Source organism: Tauraco erythrolophus, chromosome 4 (genome assembly GCF_009769465.1).
Source record: "Tauraco erythrolophus isolate bTauEry1 chromosome 4, bTauEry1.pri, whole genome shotgun sequence".
In the NCBI taxonomy this organism is placed as follows: domain Eukaryota; kingdom Metazoa; phylum Chordata; class Aves; order Musophagiformes; family Musophagidae; genus Tauraco; species Tauraco erythrolophus.
In genome coordinates this window covers 8,747,563-8,761,959 of record NC_141468.1, presented here as the reverse complement: position 1 = coordinate 8,761,959, position 14,397 = coordinate 8,747,563, and the positions used below count along the sequence as shown (strand labels likewise).

Genomic DNA, 14,397 nt, shown 5'->3' with positions numbered 1-14,397 from the left:
AGATTCAAGTTTGACATGTGTATTTAAATTCTACGAAATAGTGAACTGTTTGTGAGTGATTCTGTGTGAAAAGTTACTCAAAAGACATGCCTAAATTTTGCCTTCTTTAAGTCAGTGTTATTTTTATGCACTTGCCAGTATTGTATTGTCACTGTGGCTAGTGGGAAGCAGGCAGTCATGCTGCAGGGTTTTACTATTTCTGGCTGGGAAAGGTGCCCATTTGCCACAATGGCTTCTTTAGTTTTTCACGCCTCCTTTTCCCAGTTTCCAGCCTTGCGACCTACTGCTTATCGTGGGCAGGTTCAGCGGTGCCCTCTGCAGAAAGCTGCTTTGGCAGGTCAGGCATACTGCGCCTTGCGTGAATGGGTACCCGTTCGGACTGAGTCTGATGCACTGAGCTGCCACACAGGCAGTCAGCTCCTCTTCAGCAGCGCCAGGGAAGGGGTTTGCAGGCAGTTGCCTTTGCAAAAGCATTGTGAAACTATATAGGGAAACAAGTTTTCCCAAAAAAAATAGGTGGAGGAACTTCAGGATTCTCTTGAACAGACAGAGCTCTAACCTCTCCCAAACATTTCCCGCTCCCTCTGAAAACAGGGATCAATCCAGGTACCTTCCATTCTGCCAGCAACATTTGCTAGCATTCTGCATCACTGATTCCTGAAGCTTGAACAAACCTTACGCATGTTACATACGAAAACTGGAATCCAAATATCTCTGCTTTTTCTGACATTTTTACTATCTAGGATGTTTTTTCACTGCGTTTGCAGAACCAAGAGTCCAGCGGAGTGTGCTGTGACACTGAGTAAGCCAGAAGTAGTACTGCCATTTCAGTGCTAGCACTGCACAAGCCAGCGGAGAGGCAGCAGCTATTGTGGAACTGAAAGAGGGTGGGGATATTGACAGTTTGTACCTGGAGGGAATCAGTGTGTCGCCAGCTTTCTGATACACTGATGCTCAGCTAAAAAAGTTTGGAGCCACCCTACAGTCAGCAAGTTACAGGGCAAGCAACGCACAGCAGTTGAAACGAGTCTTTTGAGCTCTGTGTCCAGTAGTTAGAACTTGACATGGAAGCAGGAGTTGTGAAACCAAGTTCAGGTAAAGCTATTGTATTTGTGGAGCTGGTAAATACTGTAAGGGCATTGCTTCAGTATCTCAGAACATCTAGAGAGCAAGTAGTGGAAAAGCTTAATTATTCCTCTTTATAGACAAAATGTTTGATGTACAAGAGAATGTTTTATTGCCATCTTGTGGTCTCTCCTTTCCTCTCCCCCTGCCCTCCTGTTGTTCACAGGGTAGAATTCTCCTCATCTTGGTTTTAGATACCTGCACTAGGATGAAACGTACCCTATAAATGCTGAAGTAAACTAGCTCAGATGCTGACATTTCAATTTAGTGAGATAAAATTCATGCAGGAGTCTATTGCTTATTATGGACTATGGCTGACCAAAGCATGTTTTTCTGTTTATGCTACCGAGAATACACTGTCATGTCCTGTTCTGTGTTGTGCAGGACCTGGGTTCTCCAACAATAGAAGAACAAGTTGATCAGCCTACCATAGATGATGAGACTGTGCTTATTGTTCCTTCTTCTCATGGTTTTATCCAGACAACAGATGATATAGACAGCGAATCTGTCTTGCCCCTGACAACTCTAACAGGTACATCTGTCCTTTCATATGGTTGATGCTGCAGCTAGGATTCATTAAAGCAGTATGTCACTTTTGAGTTACTGTAAAGAACGATTTATAGATTCTTACTTTCTCTTAAATAAATTTCCATGTCATTGCTGTGAAACTTTAAGCAAGTTGGTTACCCCACTTGTATCAGTAGAAATGGAAAAAAGTCCCACTTAATCTTGTGGGAAAAGTGTTAGAACAGCAGCTGCTTCACTCGCTGAGCTTTTTCCATCACCCTTGAGCCTTGAGTTAGTACACAAAGGCTAATGAGTAACTCCTTCTTTAGTGTGCATTTCTTCATGCCTCGTGCCTGAATTAAATTTATTTGAGAGAAGACCAGAGGCATCAGAAATGCACTTGATGCCTCTCATGGTGAGGGTCTGGGCTATTTGGTGGTGTATTTGCACAGCACTCAGCCTGGAAGGGCTTGCTAGCTTGTGCCACGCTTCCCAATGCCAAGAGTCATCTCAGACTTGGAAGCAGCACAGATGGAGTCTCCCACTGCTGTATGTAACAAATACTCCTTTCTTTCCAGAGGAAGGGTTCTCCTTGCAGAGCCATCAGAGGGTCAGCACTAGGCCTGATACAGTAATACCTGATGAATCCAAATGAGTCGCATCAGTTGCATCCATATTAGTCATAGCTTACCTCGAAACTAGAAATTGAGAACTAGTTTGAGCAGAATTGCTTAAAATTGGTTAAAATACAGACTGCCTTTTCTGTCTCCTGAGTGTGTATTTTAATCTCGTTATATGGTTCTAATGTACATCTCTTGGCAGATCCTATCCTGCAGCATCACGGAGATGGGTCACACATTATTGGCTCGTCATTGGGCAGTCCTGACTCAGAGGATTCAAAGGATGTTGAAGATTTGGTGAGCTGTCATTGAGAAGCGGGAATCATGTCCATTTTCTATTGACCGTGTTTGCATCGTGAAATTAGTTACAGCCCTGTGCCACGTTTCCAAAGAAGTTAGTCTGTGTCTTCAAACAGAAACTTCCAGTTTGGAATGACTACAATGCACTTTCTCTGCTCAGGCTGTTTACCTCATTTGTAAAGGGTCACAGAGCCGCCAGCCGAAGCCTGATGTGTTCCGTCTCAGCCAGGGTGTTTCAAAGAACCTCTGTTGCAGTGTTCACTGCTAGGATCCACGTGGTCAATTCTGATCCGACTTGTTACTGGTGTGCTGAGCTGCACATCTGGAGAACTGGACAGAAGTCAAGGATTGTGGACCGTAGCCTCTTAGTGCCGCAGCAAGAATTAGTTTGCACGTTTCATGAAGAATGGATGAGGATTTCTGCACTTACTGACTCTTGTAATACATGGAGTAAGAGACTGTTACATTTCAGGAAGAAAAGTATTCCATCAAAGACTTCAGGGAGCGTGGGCAGCATCATGAAGAAATGGTCTGTATTCACATCTCATCTGGCTTGTTACTAGGTCTACGGCATAGGAAGAAGACGCAGATGCTTATGGGACTTGCCTGGTCTGCTTGTTCCTGAGGAGTCCGTTGCTGGCAGCGGATAGAGCTCAGAAAGATGACTTGTGTGAAATCTTTTTTTTTTTTTTTTTTCCTTCATCACTACAGCAAGCTAAACAAAAAGGGAAGGGCTATGAGAAAGGGAAGCTACTGGGACCCACCAGCCTCCCCCCGCAAGCCTGTAACTTCTTTGAAGATTGTTGTGAGTAGGCTGGAACGTTTGTCTCTCACTGTTTACATGACACTACCAGCCACCTCTGTAGAGGTGATACATGCAGCAAGTTAGTAGATGGTGGGTGGTGTGGAGGTGGTGAAGTCTTGCAGAAATAGCTCTGTGAGAATTTGGGCAAAGAAGCCTATTAATTCCCACATTCAAGGGTTTGAAACAGACACTAGGCTGAGCAGCAGCCTGTTAGCTAGGGATGGAGAGAAAAAGATATAGAAACTAAAGACTCATGTATAAATTATTTTATTTATTTCTGTAATTAGCTCTTCATAATCAAGAGTTGGTCTTTTTCAGTCTGTGGTTTTGTTAATGTGAAAAATAAGTTGTAGTTTCAAATGGTTGCCTAGGGAACAGAAATAATTGTATATTCAGTTTAAACGAAATAAAGAGTATTTGTCTTACGTAACTGTAAGATGCCATTTATTTATACTGCTACAGATCCTTGCAATGCTGCAGTTTATTTGTACAGTAATAAAAAAATGCAGTTTTTTCCAAAACGAAAAAGCTTGTGCCATTCTGAAACATCAGTACAACTGGAATGTTCATTAAGTGCAACAGTAGCTCTTCAAAAAAAAGCAGAATGTCACGTCTTATGGCAATAATTCTCCCCAACAAGAGGGACATTACATATACATTTACATGAAAATCATGTACTGATTTGTCCTTGCACAACCCACTTCTTTCAGGCTGATTGTCCTCACTTAAATGTCTCGGGAAGGGCTGGGAGCTGAGCTGAAGGCAGTCTGACACAGTAGCATCATCGCTGGGTATTCCCAATGTCCATCATTTACCCACTTCATGGAAGTACAGGTTGGCACATATACATAACATGATGATAGAAAATAATATATAGTAAATTAGGTTCCTAAATTTAGGTTCCAGGTCTCCTTGTCGATACCAGTAGATCTAGAAGACAGAAGGAGCTTTCATTACTTAAAACCACCAGGTACTTCTGAGGAAACTGTCTATAGTAACTGAGCTGGTAACTGCTACAAGTTGGGTTTGGTTTGTTTGGTTTTTCTGTAAAACAACCCAGCTTCATCCAACTAGAGAAGACCAGGTGTAGAGTTAAGCTAATTTTCTTAACAATTAAGAAATACCACCTGTGTTTTCTGAGCATGCTTGTGGAATACACAAACAGGAATGGGGCAAGCTGTTCGCCACACAAGGCTGTTGGTGAAACCAGGGTGCCAGGTTAGCGATGCAGACACGGGTTATCTGGTCAGCTTTGTTGAAGAGGGAGGGTGGGTGGTTTGGGTTTTAAACATTCAAAACTGGCTACGTTCTGGTCGATGGGGACAAACAAGATTTTGTGCTACACAGTCTGTCTTGGACAGAGTCGTGGCTGCCAGCCATAGAGCCAGAAACTGGTACTAACGGAGCAACGTCCCACCTTACTCAGCAGTGAGGGGCAGAGGCTCAGTGCCACAGCCATTCTAGGTCACAGCTGGAGGGAGGAGAATGCTCCAAGTATGAAAAGCTACAGCAGAAGAAGGAGCCACTGATGTCCCTGCCCATGGCAGGGGGGAGGACTAGATGATCTTTGAAGGTACCTTCCAACCCAAACCATTTGATGATTCTATGAACTCTGACCTTTCCCGTTCCCTTTGCCAACACTTGGGACCAGCTCTCTTGGGATGCCGCAACTGTTGAGTAGAGGAACCTCTGCTACTGCCCAGATGAAATGCCACCTGCTGTAGCTTCCTGCCACCATGACTCATCCCCCGTGCCTGAAAGGTCAGTGACTTCTGCGAGTGCCTGGCTGGCCTCACCACTTCGAGTGCAAGTGTTTTGCTCCACCGCTAGTCTTCTGCAGCACAATCCACCTCTGCATTCCCACCTCGCTGCTCTGCTCCCCAGTCTCCTACTGTATGTCTCCACTGGCAGCTACAGGTGGCATTGTCACCGAGGTGACAAGTCTTGCATCGCAGCTGGTCTGCAGAAGTTGGCTTACCCTGCAGTAAATACGGACCTGCTTACCACTCTTTCATGGGCAACGTGTTTTACGGAGGCGGGAAAGCTTTTCTAGGAGAGTGTAAGAAAGAAGGCGGCAGCACGTAAAGCAGATTTTATTCAGGTGTCATCCACAGTCACAGACTCAAAAGCTTGCACGGCCAACGCGGCGGTACTTACAAGTATGCCAGCAGAAATGCAACACAAGGAGATGCAGAAAGCAAAAAATATATTCACAGGTTTTGGAGGTAGTTGCGGGAAGACAAAAGCACTGATTAGAGTGACCTGTATGGGGAAAAAAAAAAAAAAAAGATGAAGGCTTTGCTCTCTACAGAGCTGCTACGAGAAGAGGCTCTCCCGCCGGCTGGCTCTGCACATCCCTCCCTGCTCTCTAACTCCCCCTGTGTGAAGAGTTGGAGGGAAACCTGAAATCCTGGAGGAAAATTGCTTTGACACAGCTGCAGACTTAGAGGGTGGGAAAAAAAAAAACACACAACACATGAAAACTTGGCTACTCTGGCTTGTTGCTGGAAACTGTCCTCCAAATACCCAGAGAGCCAGCAGGCACGGGGGTGCACGCTGCCTGTGTAGAACATCCCTTCAGCCAAGCTTCCCACCAGCTAGCACCTTGGCTCTCCCTAACGCCTCCCCACACCTCGGCTTGCAAACGATGCTGGCACCATGGACCGCAGGACTTACGCTCCCCAGTCACGATGGCATTGGGATTGTCTTAAAGCTCGGGGAAACCATAGCTCGAGACAAAGCGACAAACTTTGGAAAAACTCGTATATGCCATAAAAAAGGGGAAATAAATCAAAAACAGAAGGGAATTGAGAGAAGCAAACCAGTTCTCCGGGGTCACCTCACCCAGCCTCACATTCAGCCAGGATGGCCACTCTACCCATGGACTTGGGGCTTTTTATTGCACAGCCAGATCTTAAAACATGGCTTGAAGGAACATATTCTCCTCCTTTCCCTGTTGTCAGAGAGTTTCAAAAGAAAGATGCGCCCCAAAATGACTACCCAGGCCTGAAACTACAGCCCATTCGGTCAGGGAAGCTTCACCGCCCGTTTTGGGGAGGAACTCTGGTTTTCACCCCATCACCTGAGGGAAGCACCAAACACAAGACGGGACAGGGCATACTTACTACAAGCAGCAGGGACGTCAAGCAGCCAACAACTAGATTGATGACTCTGTCCTGAAGAAGAGAGAGGACAGTCACATGCACGCCTTGCCAAAAAAATAAACAGCTCAAAACCCACGTAGAACAGTAACGGACAATGCCGGGAGCACCGCATCGGCCAGGAGCCATGTTATCCCCAGCACACCCAGCAGCACCACTGAGGCTCTCTGGCCAGCTCTGCCACACAGGGAGGTTTCCTTTGACTCCATGGACCTCAGGAAGGTTGTGCTGGCCAAGTCCTTGTGCGGCAGGTTTGCTCTCTTGCAGCTGGCTGCTTCGCTACATCCGAATCGATGACAGTTGTGCAAATCCCTTTAAGAAAAATTTTTAAAAGCGGGAGTGCGCAGATGGAGGTGGTCAGAAAAAGCTTGGTTTAGCCTCAGTGCCTGAGAGTGAACAGCTTGATGGGAATTTGTGGGCTGCTGGCAAGGAGATGAAGTGTCCTCCCCGCCCCAGACGTTCCCCCCTAACACCAACAGACCTGAACACCCCTGGGGGTGGCCCTGCTTGGATGGACAGATAGTTCTCCCGTTTTCTTTCTGCTGCTTCCCTGCCAGTATAAAACACTTGGCTGGGAGGAGACAGCCTTTCTGTGCCTGGGAAAAGGTATCCCTCCCTCGGTGTCGGCATCACACTCCCACCCCGATGGCATCAGGGCAGGGACCAGCAGTGACACCAGGCTGCGTGACGGCGGGCTCACAGAAGCGCCCAGGGCAGGACCCCGTACTGACACACTCACTGGAGCAAGAAACACTGTGAGACAAAAGGAAAACATTCCCATCCCTGCCGGGATACCGGCCTCCCGCCTTTCTTCATGGTGCGGCTCTGAGTATAAACGTCTGTCACCAAAGTCAGATTGGGTTGCACGCAGTCGGGTGGCTGACCTGGCAGCCAGACAGCTGGCTCTCAAATAAGGGTGAGAAAAACAGCTACCGCAGAAAAGACGTGCAGAGAGAAAAAACCCAGAACTTCAATTAATTATACTGAGAGTCATTAGATAGGTACGGTTAAAGGAAAGTGAGAAAAGAATTCAAGGAGTGAAAGCATCTTGCCCAAGCCATCCCAGCCAACAGGCAGGGCAAGCCAGGTTTCCTTCCACCTGGCCTTGAAACCTTCTTCGTAGAATTATAGAATCATAGAATGGTTAGGGCTGGAAGGGACCTTCAAAGGTCATCTAGTCCAACCCCCCTGCAAGGAACAGGGATATCTCCAACTAGATCAGGTTGCTCAGGGCCTCATCCAACCTGGCCTTGAACGTCTCCAGGGATGGAGCATCCACCACCTCTCTGGGCAACCTGTTCCAGTGTTCTACAACTCTCATGGTAAAAAATTTTTTCCTAATATCTGAATCTACTTCCCTCTATTTTAAAACCATTACCCCTTGTCCTATCACAACAGGCCCTCCTGAACAGCCTCTCCCCATCTTTCTTGTAGGCCCCCTTGAGGTACTGGAAGACCGCTATAAGGTCACCCCGGAGCCTCCTCTTCTCCAGGCTGAACAGCCCCAACTCTTTCAGCCTGTCCTCATAGGAAAGGTGCTCCAGCCCTCTTATCATCTTCGTGGCCCTCCTCTGGACCCTCTCCAACTGGTCCATGTCCTTCTTATGTTGGGGGCTCCAGAACTGGACGCAGTACTCCAGGTGAGGTCTCACGAGGGCAGAGTAGACGGGGAGAATCACCTCCCTCGACCTGCTGGCCACGCTCCTCTTGATGCAGCCCAGGATGCGGTTGGCCTTCTGGGCCGCAAGAGCACATTGCCGGCTCATATTGAGCTTCTCGTCCACCGGCACTCCCAAGTCCTTCTCCTCAGGGCTGCTCTCGATCCATTCACCACCCAGTCTGTATTTGTGCCTGGGATTGCCACAACCCAGATGTAGGACCTTGCACTTGGCCTGGTTCTTCCCTCTTAGCATTACATTTTGGAAGATCATTTGTAGAGGGAGAAGCCCCAGGTCATGAAGAAGTAATGCACGGCAGCAGCAGGGCAGGAGGAGAAAACAGAGGGAAGAGGAGGCGGCAGAGAGCAAAGTGGGCTCTTGCAGGACAGCACCAGCCCTGACCTGAGGCTCGGTGGAGCTCAGATGCCTGAGCTTGTGGTTCAGTAACGGGTGGCTGCTGTGCCCTGGTCGGTGGCAGGGAAAGGACCATGCCAAGCAGACTCTTTAAAACTTCTCTTAGTCCCCAGCTCCTCTACGTAAAACCAAACCATTTATGCTCCTACAGCACAGAGGCCCCAATCCATGGGGGCACGGCGGTGGCTGCAGTGGTGGGAAGTGACCCACCTCCATGGGAAATCGTCACCCACACCCCCTGCGCAAGGTCCTCCTCAGCCAGGCACAAACCCCATCTCCTCACCAGCGTTTCCGCACGCGGTGTCGGCGATGCAACAGCGGTCTCTGGGAGCCATCCACGAGGCACCCGCCACCGATCCCAAAAAGTCAGCCAAGGGAAATAACTCCAGGCAAACGACAGAAGCAACAGGGCGAAATGGAAGCACGCTACCTCCATGAGAGCGTATCGCGACAGCTCAGCCAGGCTCCTCCTCCTAAGCTAAAATAAATTAATTATAGACCTCAAAGCTAACTTTGATCTAGACGGCATGCCGAGGGTTCCTACCCCCAAAAGCAACTCCCGTGTCAGGAGACAACGGCAGTTTTGCTCTGCCCTTGCCCTGCAGACCCAGCTGAGCCCACCAAGGTGATTTTGCAGAGGAGAACCGGAGTTTGCCTTCGGGCTCAGCTTCCCAGAGATGAAAGCGGTGGCAGGAGGCGAGCAGCTGGATCCCTTCTCCCTTTGTGCCATGGGGAGATGGGTTTTGAGCAGCAGAGGAAGGGGAGGGAAAGCCAAGAAGCCGGCTGTGGAGCAGCAGCGGGTCACCATCCCATACCACTGACCCTGGGAGCTGGGGAGTGTGACCACAGCCTGGTCTCTCTGCAGACAGCCCAGCAGGGACGGACACACGGTCACAGACCTGCGGCCAGGATACACCATCCAGAAACTCAGCCATGATTGGGCTTCTCCTAATTAACTAGAGACTTGGGGGCGTGGCAATTTTAATATAGGGAGAATTCACCCGTTTTGCCAGGAGAGGGACTGGTCTGCTGGGGGAAAACAAAGGGATCAGACTCCGTGGTGATCACGGAACATTTCTCTCTGCCTGTTTTACGGGATGCAGGAGAGAGCATCCCCCCAGGACAGCGACCTCTCATCTCACGCCGCCAAGCGATGGACATCGTGGTGACAGCCGGATCGGGTACGGATGCCGGCAGCAGAGCAGCTTTGCCATGTGGCACCCAGTACCTGCCGGTCAGGGCATCCCCTTCCCCATGCTTAAACTTGTGGTCACTAAAATTTTCCAACTGCACCGCTGACAGAAGAAGGTATTTCGGGTTCCAGGGATTAGAGCCACTGATCCTGAAATCCCAGGCTTGGCAAAGCAGCGAGAGGCTGTATTCCCCGGTGCCCGCTGACACTTCAGCCCCGGGCAGCTTAGCACAGCAAAAAGGTTAAAAATACACAAGCAGAGGCCAAGACGGCTAAAGGGATTGGGGATGACGGAGCCTTTCACCTCCGCACCGTGTCCGAGAGCACAGCCCAGCCAGGGCAGACATGGATACCGAGCACGCCGAAACGGGCCGTGATGAGCCGTGTGTCCTACCAGCCACATCACCCAGCACACCCGATCCAAGGAGGATTTTTCCCTAATATCACTATGTATTATGATAGCTGCTGGAGTAAAATGACAAAAAAAAAAAAAAGCAGCGTGCACACCAAAACAGGAGCAGGCGGGCTGCTGGAGGTCACCTGCACGGGCGCAGGGTGCTCACACATGGACACGCACTCCGGATACAGCCCACCAGCTCGCCACGCACCGATGGGGATTCCCGTCGATTCCCAGGCAGCAGGGAGCACAGCGAGCTGCTCACCACACAGGTGATACATTCCGTGTTTCAGCATTGCACGAGCTGCATTTCCAAACAGGAGGGTTTCTACCCTTTCCTCCTGCACCAGAGAGGGTGTTGCAGGGGCTGGAGGCACCGGGCTGGCCCCAGGGAGCTGCTGCAGTGCAGAGGTCTCCCTCCAGCTGCCTCTGGGCAAAAGATGAGGTCAGGAAGCATCCAGCTATTGCAAAGCAGGAGGGCACAATCCAGGATCCTTTGGGATCTGGGTCAGGGTTACTTTTAACAACAGGGAAACTGAGGCAGGACTGACAGTGTATCTGCACCACTGCGCCCGCAACATGGGCTCTGGCAGAGCGACAGCTTTGCTCTTCAACCCATCTCAGCACCTTGCATCCTCCAAGTTAGTGACCTGCATGCTGAGCCAACGGGGAACGAGCTCCTGGCAGAGGCTTGTCCACAACGGGGGAACGGGTTGGTCTCCTGGAGGGTGGATACCTGGTGGCATCTCTGCAGGTGTGACAAAAAAGCCATTTTTATGCCTTACATCAGCAAGTCCAGATGGTCAGCAGCAATCGCAGCGAGACGCCAGCCCACTGCAGCCATAGGGGATACCTTAACCTAGTGCCAGGATGAACTCCGTGGAACAGCAGACAGTATGTTCTGGAAGAGCTGTCCTCACCGCCACACTGGCCGCTCTTCCACTCCAAGTCACAGGGAAACGCTGTTGAGCTCTTGATGGCTCCTCATTCCCATCTTGAGCTCCTCAGTCCCTCTCTATTGCCTTCTGCTCCCAACTCACAGCAATTAACACCCACCTCGTTATAATTAAATGCTCCCATCACGGAGGAACTGAAGCAGCTTCTACTGTCAACTTGTTTCTCACGAAGTCCTGCATCTGTGGATGCCTGGTCTCCTCTTCACCACCTTACTGCTCATGCCTTTGCTTTGCATCGTCTCAAACTCACTCGCTGCCAGCGCTGCATCCCTGGTAACCACAGCTGAATCCACAGCACTTGGCATTCACCGGCATCGTCTTGCTACCCTCCCCCTTTCCACCAGAGACCTCTTTGGTACCAGCTTGACCCCAACCTCCACTCAGCAGTTGGCACAGGAGGGTGAGCTTGGCAGAAGCAGCTGGACCATGGCAAGGGAAGGAGATCAAAGCTGCTGCCTGTCTCCCTTGTGCCCCACAGCCTGACTTTAGCCCCAAAGCCACCAGTTTGGAGACCAGAGAGCATAAGGTGGCAAGAAGAGGGCATCCCCATCTCTACATCCATCTCCGACCATCAGCAAGGGTGCAAGACCCCAGGTTTGGGTGCAGGGCTTCCCGGGGCACAAGCATTGCCCCTGCCCCTCCCCACGGCCTTGTGCCCACCCAAGCAGAGGGTCCTGGTTTGCCAGCGCTGGCCATCGCTTGCCGAGACCCAACAGCAGAGTCACAGCATGGGCAGACACGCTTCTCCCAGCGAACCTGCTCCCATCTGAAGGCAAAGTTTAGCTTCACCATTTCTGAGATGGAACGTTTCCAGCTCCGGACCTCACCAGCGTCTGTCTCTAAGCAACCCCAGTGAATGAGGGAGGAAAACGAGCCCCGGGCAGCACCAGCGATCCTTCGGCCATCGCACACAGGTACGGCCACGAGAGACCGCACGATGGGTTCCAAAAATGCCAGCGGGGCTGCAGGGGGGGATGCACGGGATGCTGGATCCCAGTTTGAGCCCAGGAACTGGAATTAGCATCCCTGTTTATTATTTACTTCTCTCCTTTGTAAGCAGAGCCCACAAACAGACGGGAGGTCAGGGATGGAAGGCTTGACCCGGCCTGGGAAGTTTGGGGTTCACCTGCCAGGGTCACTGGCTGGCTCCAATGGCACATCCCGGTCCCCAGAAGCCCCCATCACTGGAAGGTTCCCAAAATCCCTGACAAAGGGCCAGCCATCGTGACCCCGGACAGGTCAGCACTCTGGCAAAGGTCCCCTCGCTTTTGGCATTCCCACTGGCGGAGGAGACCCCCTCAATCCATCCTCTTGGAGGTCCTCCCCCTATCCCATACCGTTCTTTTTCTCCCCCTCAGTTTGGCTGGTATCACTTTATTTATGTTTTTATTAAACATTATCATTTTAGCAGCATTTCCAAGTATTTGGGGAGGGGGATATGATGCATTTGATACCCTTTTGTGAATAACTTCACGCGATTTCAGCCCGCACCCCTCCGAGCCCACACGCCTGTCAATGGCGAACCCCTGCACAAACCGCCGTCGCCGCGCTGCAAACGGGTGCGGACCGCCGGGTACCGCGATTCCCGAGGGATCCTGATGCCGGGGAGCCCCCTCCCCATTGCAGCCCCCCGAAGCAGCCCCGAAAGCTGCCCGGCTGAGCGGCTTACGGGGGATTGACACCTGACGAGTTGGCAGTGCCGCACGTCAGCCACCGCCGCGCACCCGGACGAGGAAAAGACACTAATTATCAGGAGGGCAGCGAAAGCAGCCCCCCCTCCTCCCCCATCCCCAGCAAAGACCCCCCAAATCGGGTGGGATGTAGCTCAGGGTGCTGCAGCTATGGGTGCCGCTTTGCGGGGGGGGGACCTGCAGGGCTACACACTCCTGGACAGGGCACCCTGGCTGGGGTGACCCCCCCCACCTGTGCCCAAGCCCCTGCAGAGGGTCCCCCTGACCCCGGGGCTCTCCGCACCCTGAGACCCTGCTCCCCCCGGGGGCTTGGGGAGGGGGGGGTTGGCTTGGGGGGAATTATTTGTAAGTTGATTTCTTGAGGGGGGGGGGGGGTGTTTTGGGAGTTTCTTTGTTATTTGGGGAGGGCTTCTCGCTTTGGGGGATTGTTCTGAGGATGCATTTTTTAAAAAAAAAAAATTGGGTTTTTTTTTTATTGTTTAGGGTGTTTTGGATGGATTATTTTTGTTTTGGGATACTGATCAGCAGAGGTTTGTTTTCTGTTTGTTGTTTTGTTTTGGGTTTTTTTTAGTAATTTTGGCAATTTAAGGAGTTTCTTTTGAAATTTGAAGGGCTCCTATATTTTTTCCTTTGGGGTGCAGCTTTGTTGTTGCTTTACTGATTTTTGATGCTGTTTTTTGTGGGTTTTCTTTTGGGGGTGGGGATATGCTTTCTTATTTTATGAGTGATTTTTTTATTTGTTTGCAGGATCTGGGCAGGTTCCTGGCCGTTGTCAGGCTGCCTGCGGTACTCGCCGCCTTTCTGGAGCCCGGGGGAGGGCTGCCGCTATTCCGGGGGGGCTGGGGAGGGAGGTTCTTCATCCCGGGGGGCACCTGCGTTGCGGGGAGGGGGGTCTTGCTGCTGCGTTTTCTTTCCCGGGGTTTATTTAGTGGAGGGGGCTGCGGGTCCCCGCTTGGGCTTGGGGAGCGCTTTTCCCTTCTCCCGGCGAAGCGGAGCCGCCCCCCCGCCCGCCGCAGCCCTTACCCTGGCCGAGGTCTCCCCGAAGAGCGGCCGGTTGTCCGGCCCGCCGGTGCCGTAGCTGCGGGCGGCGAAGCCCTCCATGGCGGGGGGGCGCTGGGGCGGCCGGCGCGGGGCGCGCCCTCATGCTGCGCGCCCGCTCCGCGCCCCGCCGCGCCGCTCCGCGCGCCGCCGCGCGCCGCCACGCCCCCCGCGCGCCGCCCCGCCCCGCCGCTGGGGGGGGGGGGGGGGGGGGGGGCGGGGGGGGCTGCGGCGGGGCCGCTCGGGGCGTTACACCTGCGGGGGGGCTGGGGGGGGGGGCGGAGATGTGCGCGCGGATCCGTGTGTCTGTAGGCGCACGTGCGCGTGATTCTGATTATGCCGAGCCTTCGCGCGGGCGCGGCTGCGCGGGATCTGCGCTGCCGCGGAGTCTGGTGTTTGGGATATTTATTATCCAACGAAGTCGCGTTAGTTAAGCAAATCTCGTTATTGAGGGTGATATTGTGATTTGGAGAAATTAGGCGCTTTTTTCCCATTTTGTTTATTTATTTCTATTTTAATTTCATTTTATCTAT

The 14,397-nt window shown here is 51.5% G+C and overlaps 2 protein-coding genes across 5 annotated transcripts in view; one reads left to right on the top strand and one right to left on the bottom strand.

Annotated features, from left to right (window-relative positions):
* The window catches only part of DMTF1 (cyclin D binding myb like transcription factor 1), a 31,174-nt gene extending 27,444 nt beyond the window's left edge, over nucleotides 1–3,730 (top strand). For all 3 annotated transcript variants that reach the window (XM_086610193.1, XM_086610192.1, XM_086610191.1), the window contains exons 16-17: nucleotides 1,510–1,657; nucleotides 2,455–3,730. In XM_086610193.1, coding sequence (XP_086466319.1) covers nucleotides 1,510–1,657; nucleotides 2,455–2,564 — 258 coding nt within the window. In that variant the 3' untranslated portion in view covers nucleotides 2,565–3,730. The remainder of the gene's footprint in view (nucleotides 1–1,509; nucleotides 1,658–2,454) is intronic.
* A 434-nt stretch (nucleotides 3,731–4,164) lies between these two features.
* On the bottom strand, nucleotides 4,165–13,933 carry TMEM243 (transmembrane protein 243). Of its 2 annotated transcripts, XM_086610930.1 has the most exons (5): nucleotides 13,850–13,933; nucleotides 6,483–6,533; nucleotides 5,515–5,619; nucleotides 5,362–5,406; nucleotides 4,165–4,287 (listed from the first exon to the last, which is right to left on the bottom strand). In XM_086610930.1, exons 1-5 carry the CDS (start codon nucleotides 13,925–13,927, stop codon nucleotides 4,165–4,167), a joined length of 402 nt encoding a protein of 133 aa, XP_086467056.1. In that variant the 5' UTR covers nucleotides 13,928–13,933. The 2 variants fall into 2 exon arrangements, with proteins under 2 accessions (XP_086467056.1, XP_086467055.1); XM_086610929.1 differs by lacking the exon at nucleotides 5,362–5,406 and having other exon boundaries at nucleotides 13,850–13,927.
* Nucleotides 13,934–14,397: the final 464 nt, after the last annotated feature.

What these genes read in the sequence shown, in the direction of transcription:
- TMEM243 (XM_086610930.1), bottom strand. Translation starts at nt 13,927, where the DNA reads ATGGAGGGCTTCGCCGCCCGCAGCTACGGCACCGGCGGGCCGGACAAC. An exon ending in TCGGGGAGACCTCGGCCAGG is followed by an intron (nt 6,534 to 13,849) that starts GTAAGGGCTGCG and finishes TCTCTTCTTCAG; the next exon opens with GACAGAGTCATCAATCTAGT. An exon ending in GCATTTCTGCTGGCATACTT is followed by an intron (nt 5,407 to 5,514) that starts GTAAGTACCGCC and finishes ACACTCTCCTAG; the next exon opens with AAAAGCTTTCCCGCCTCCGT.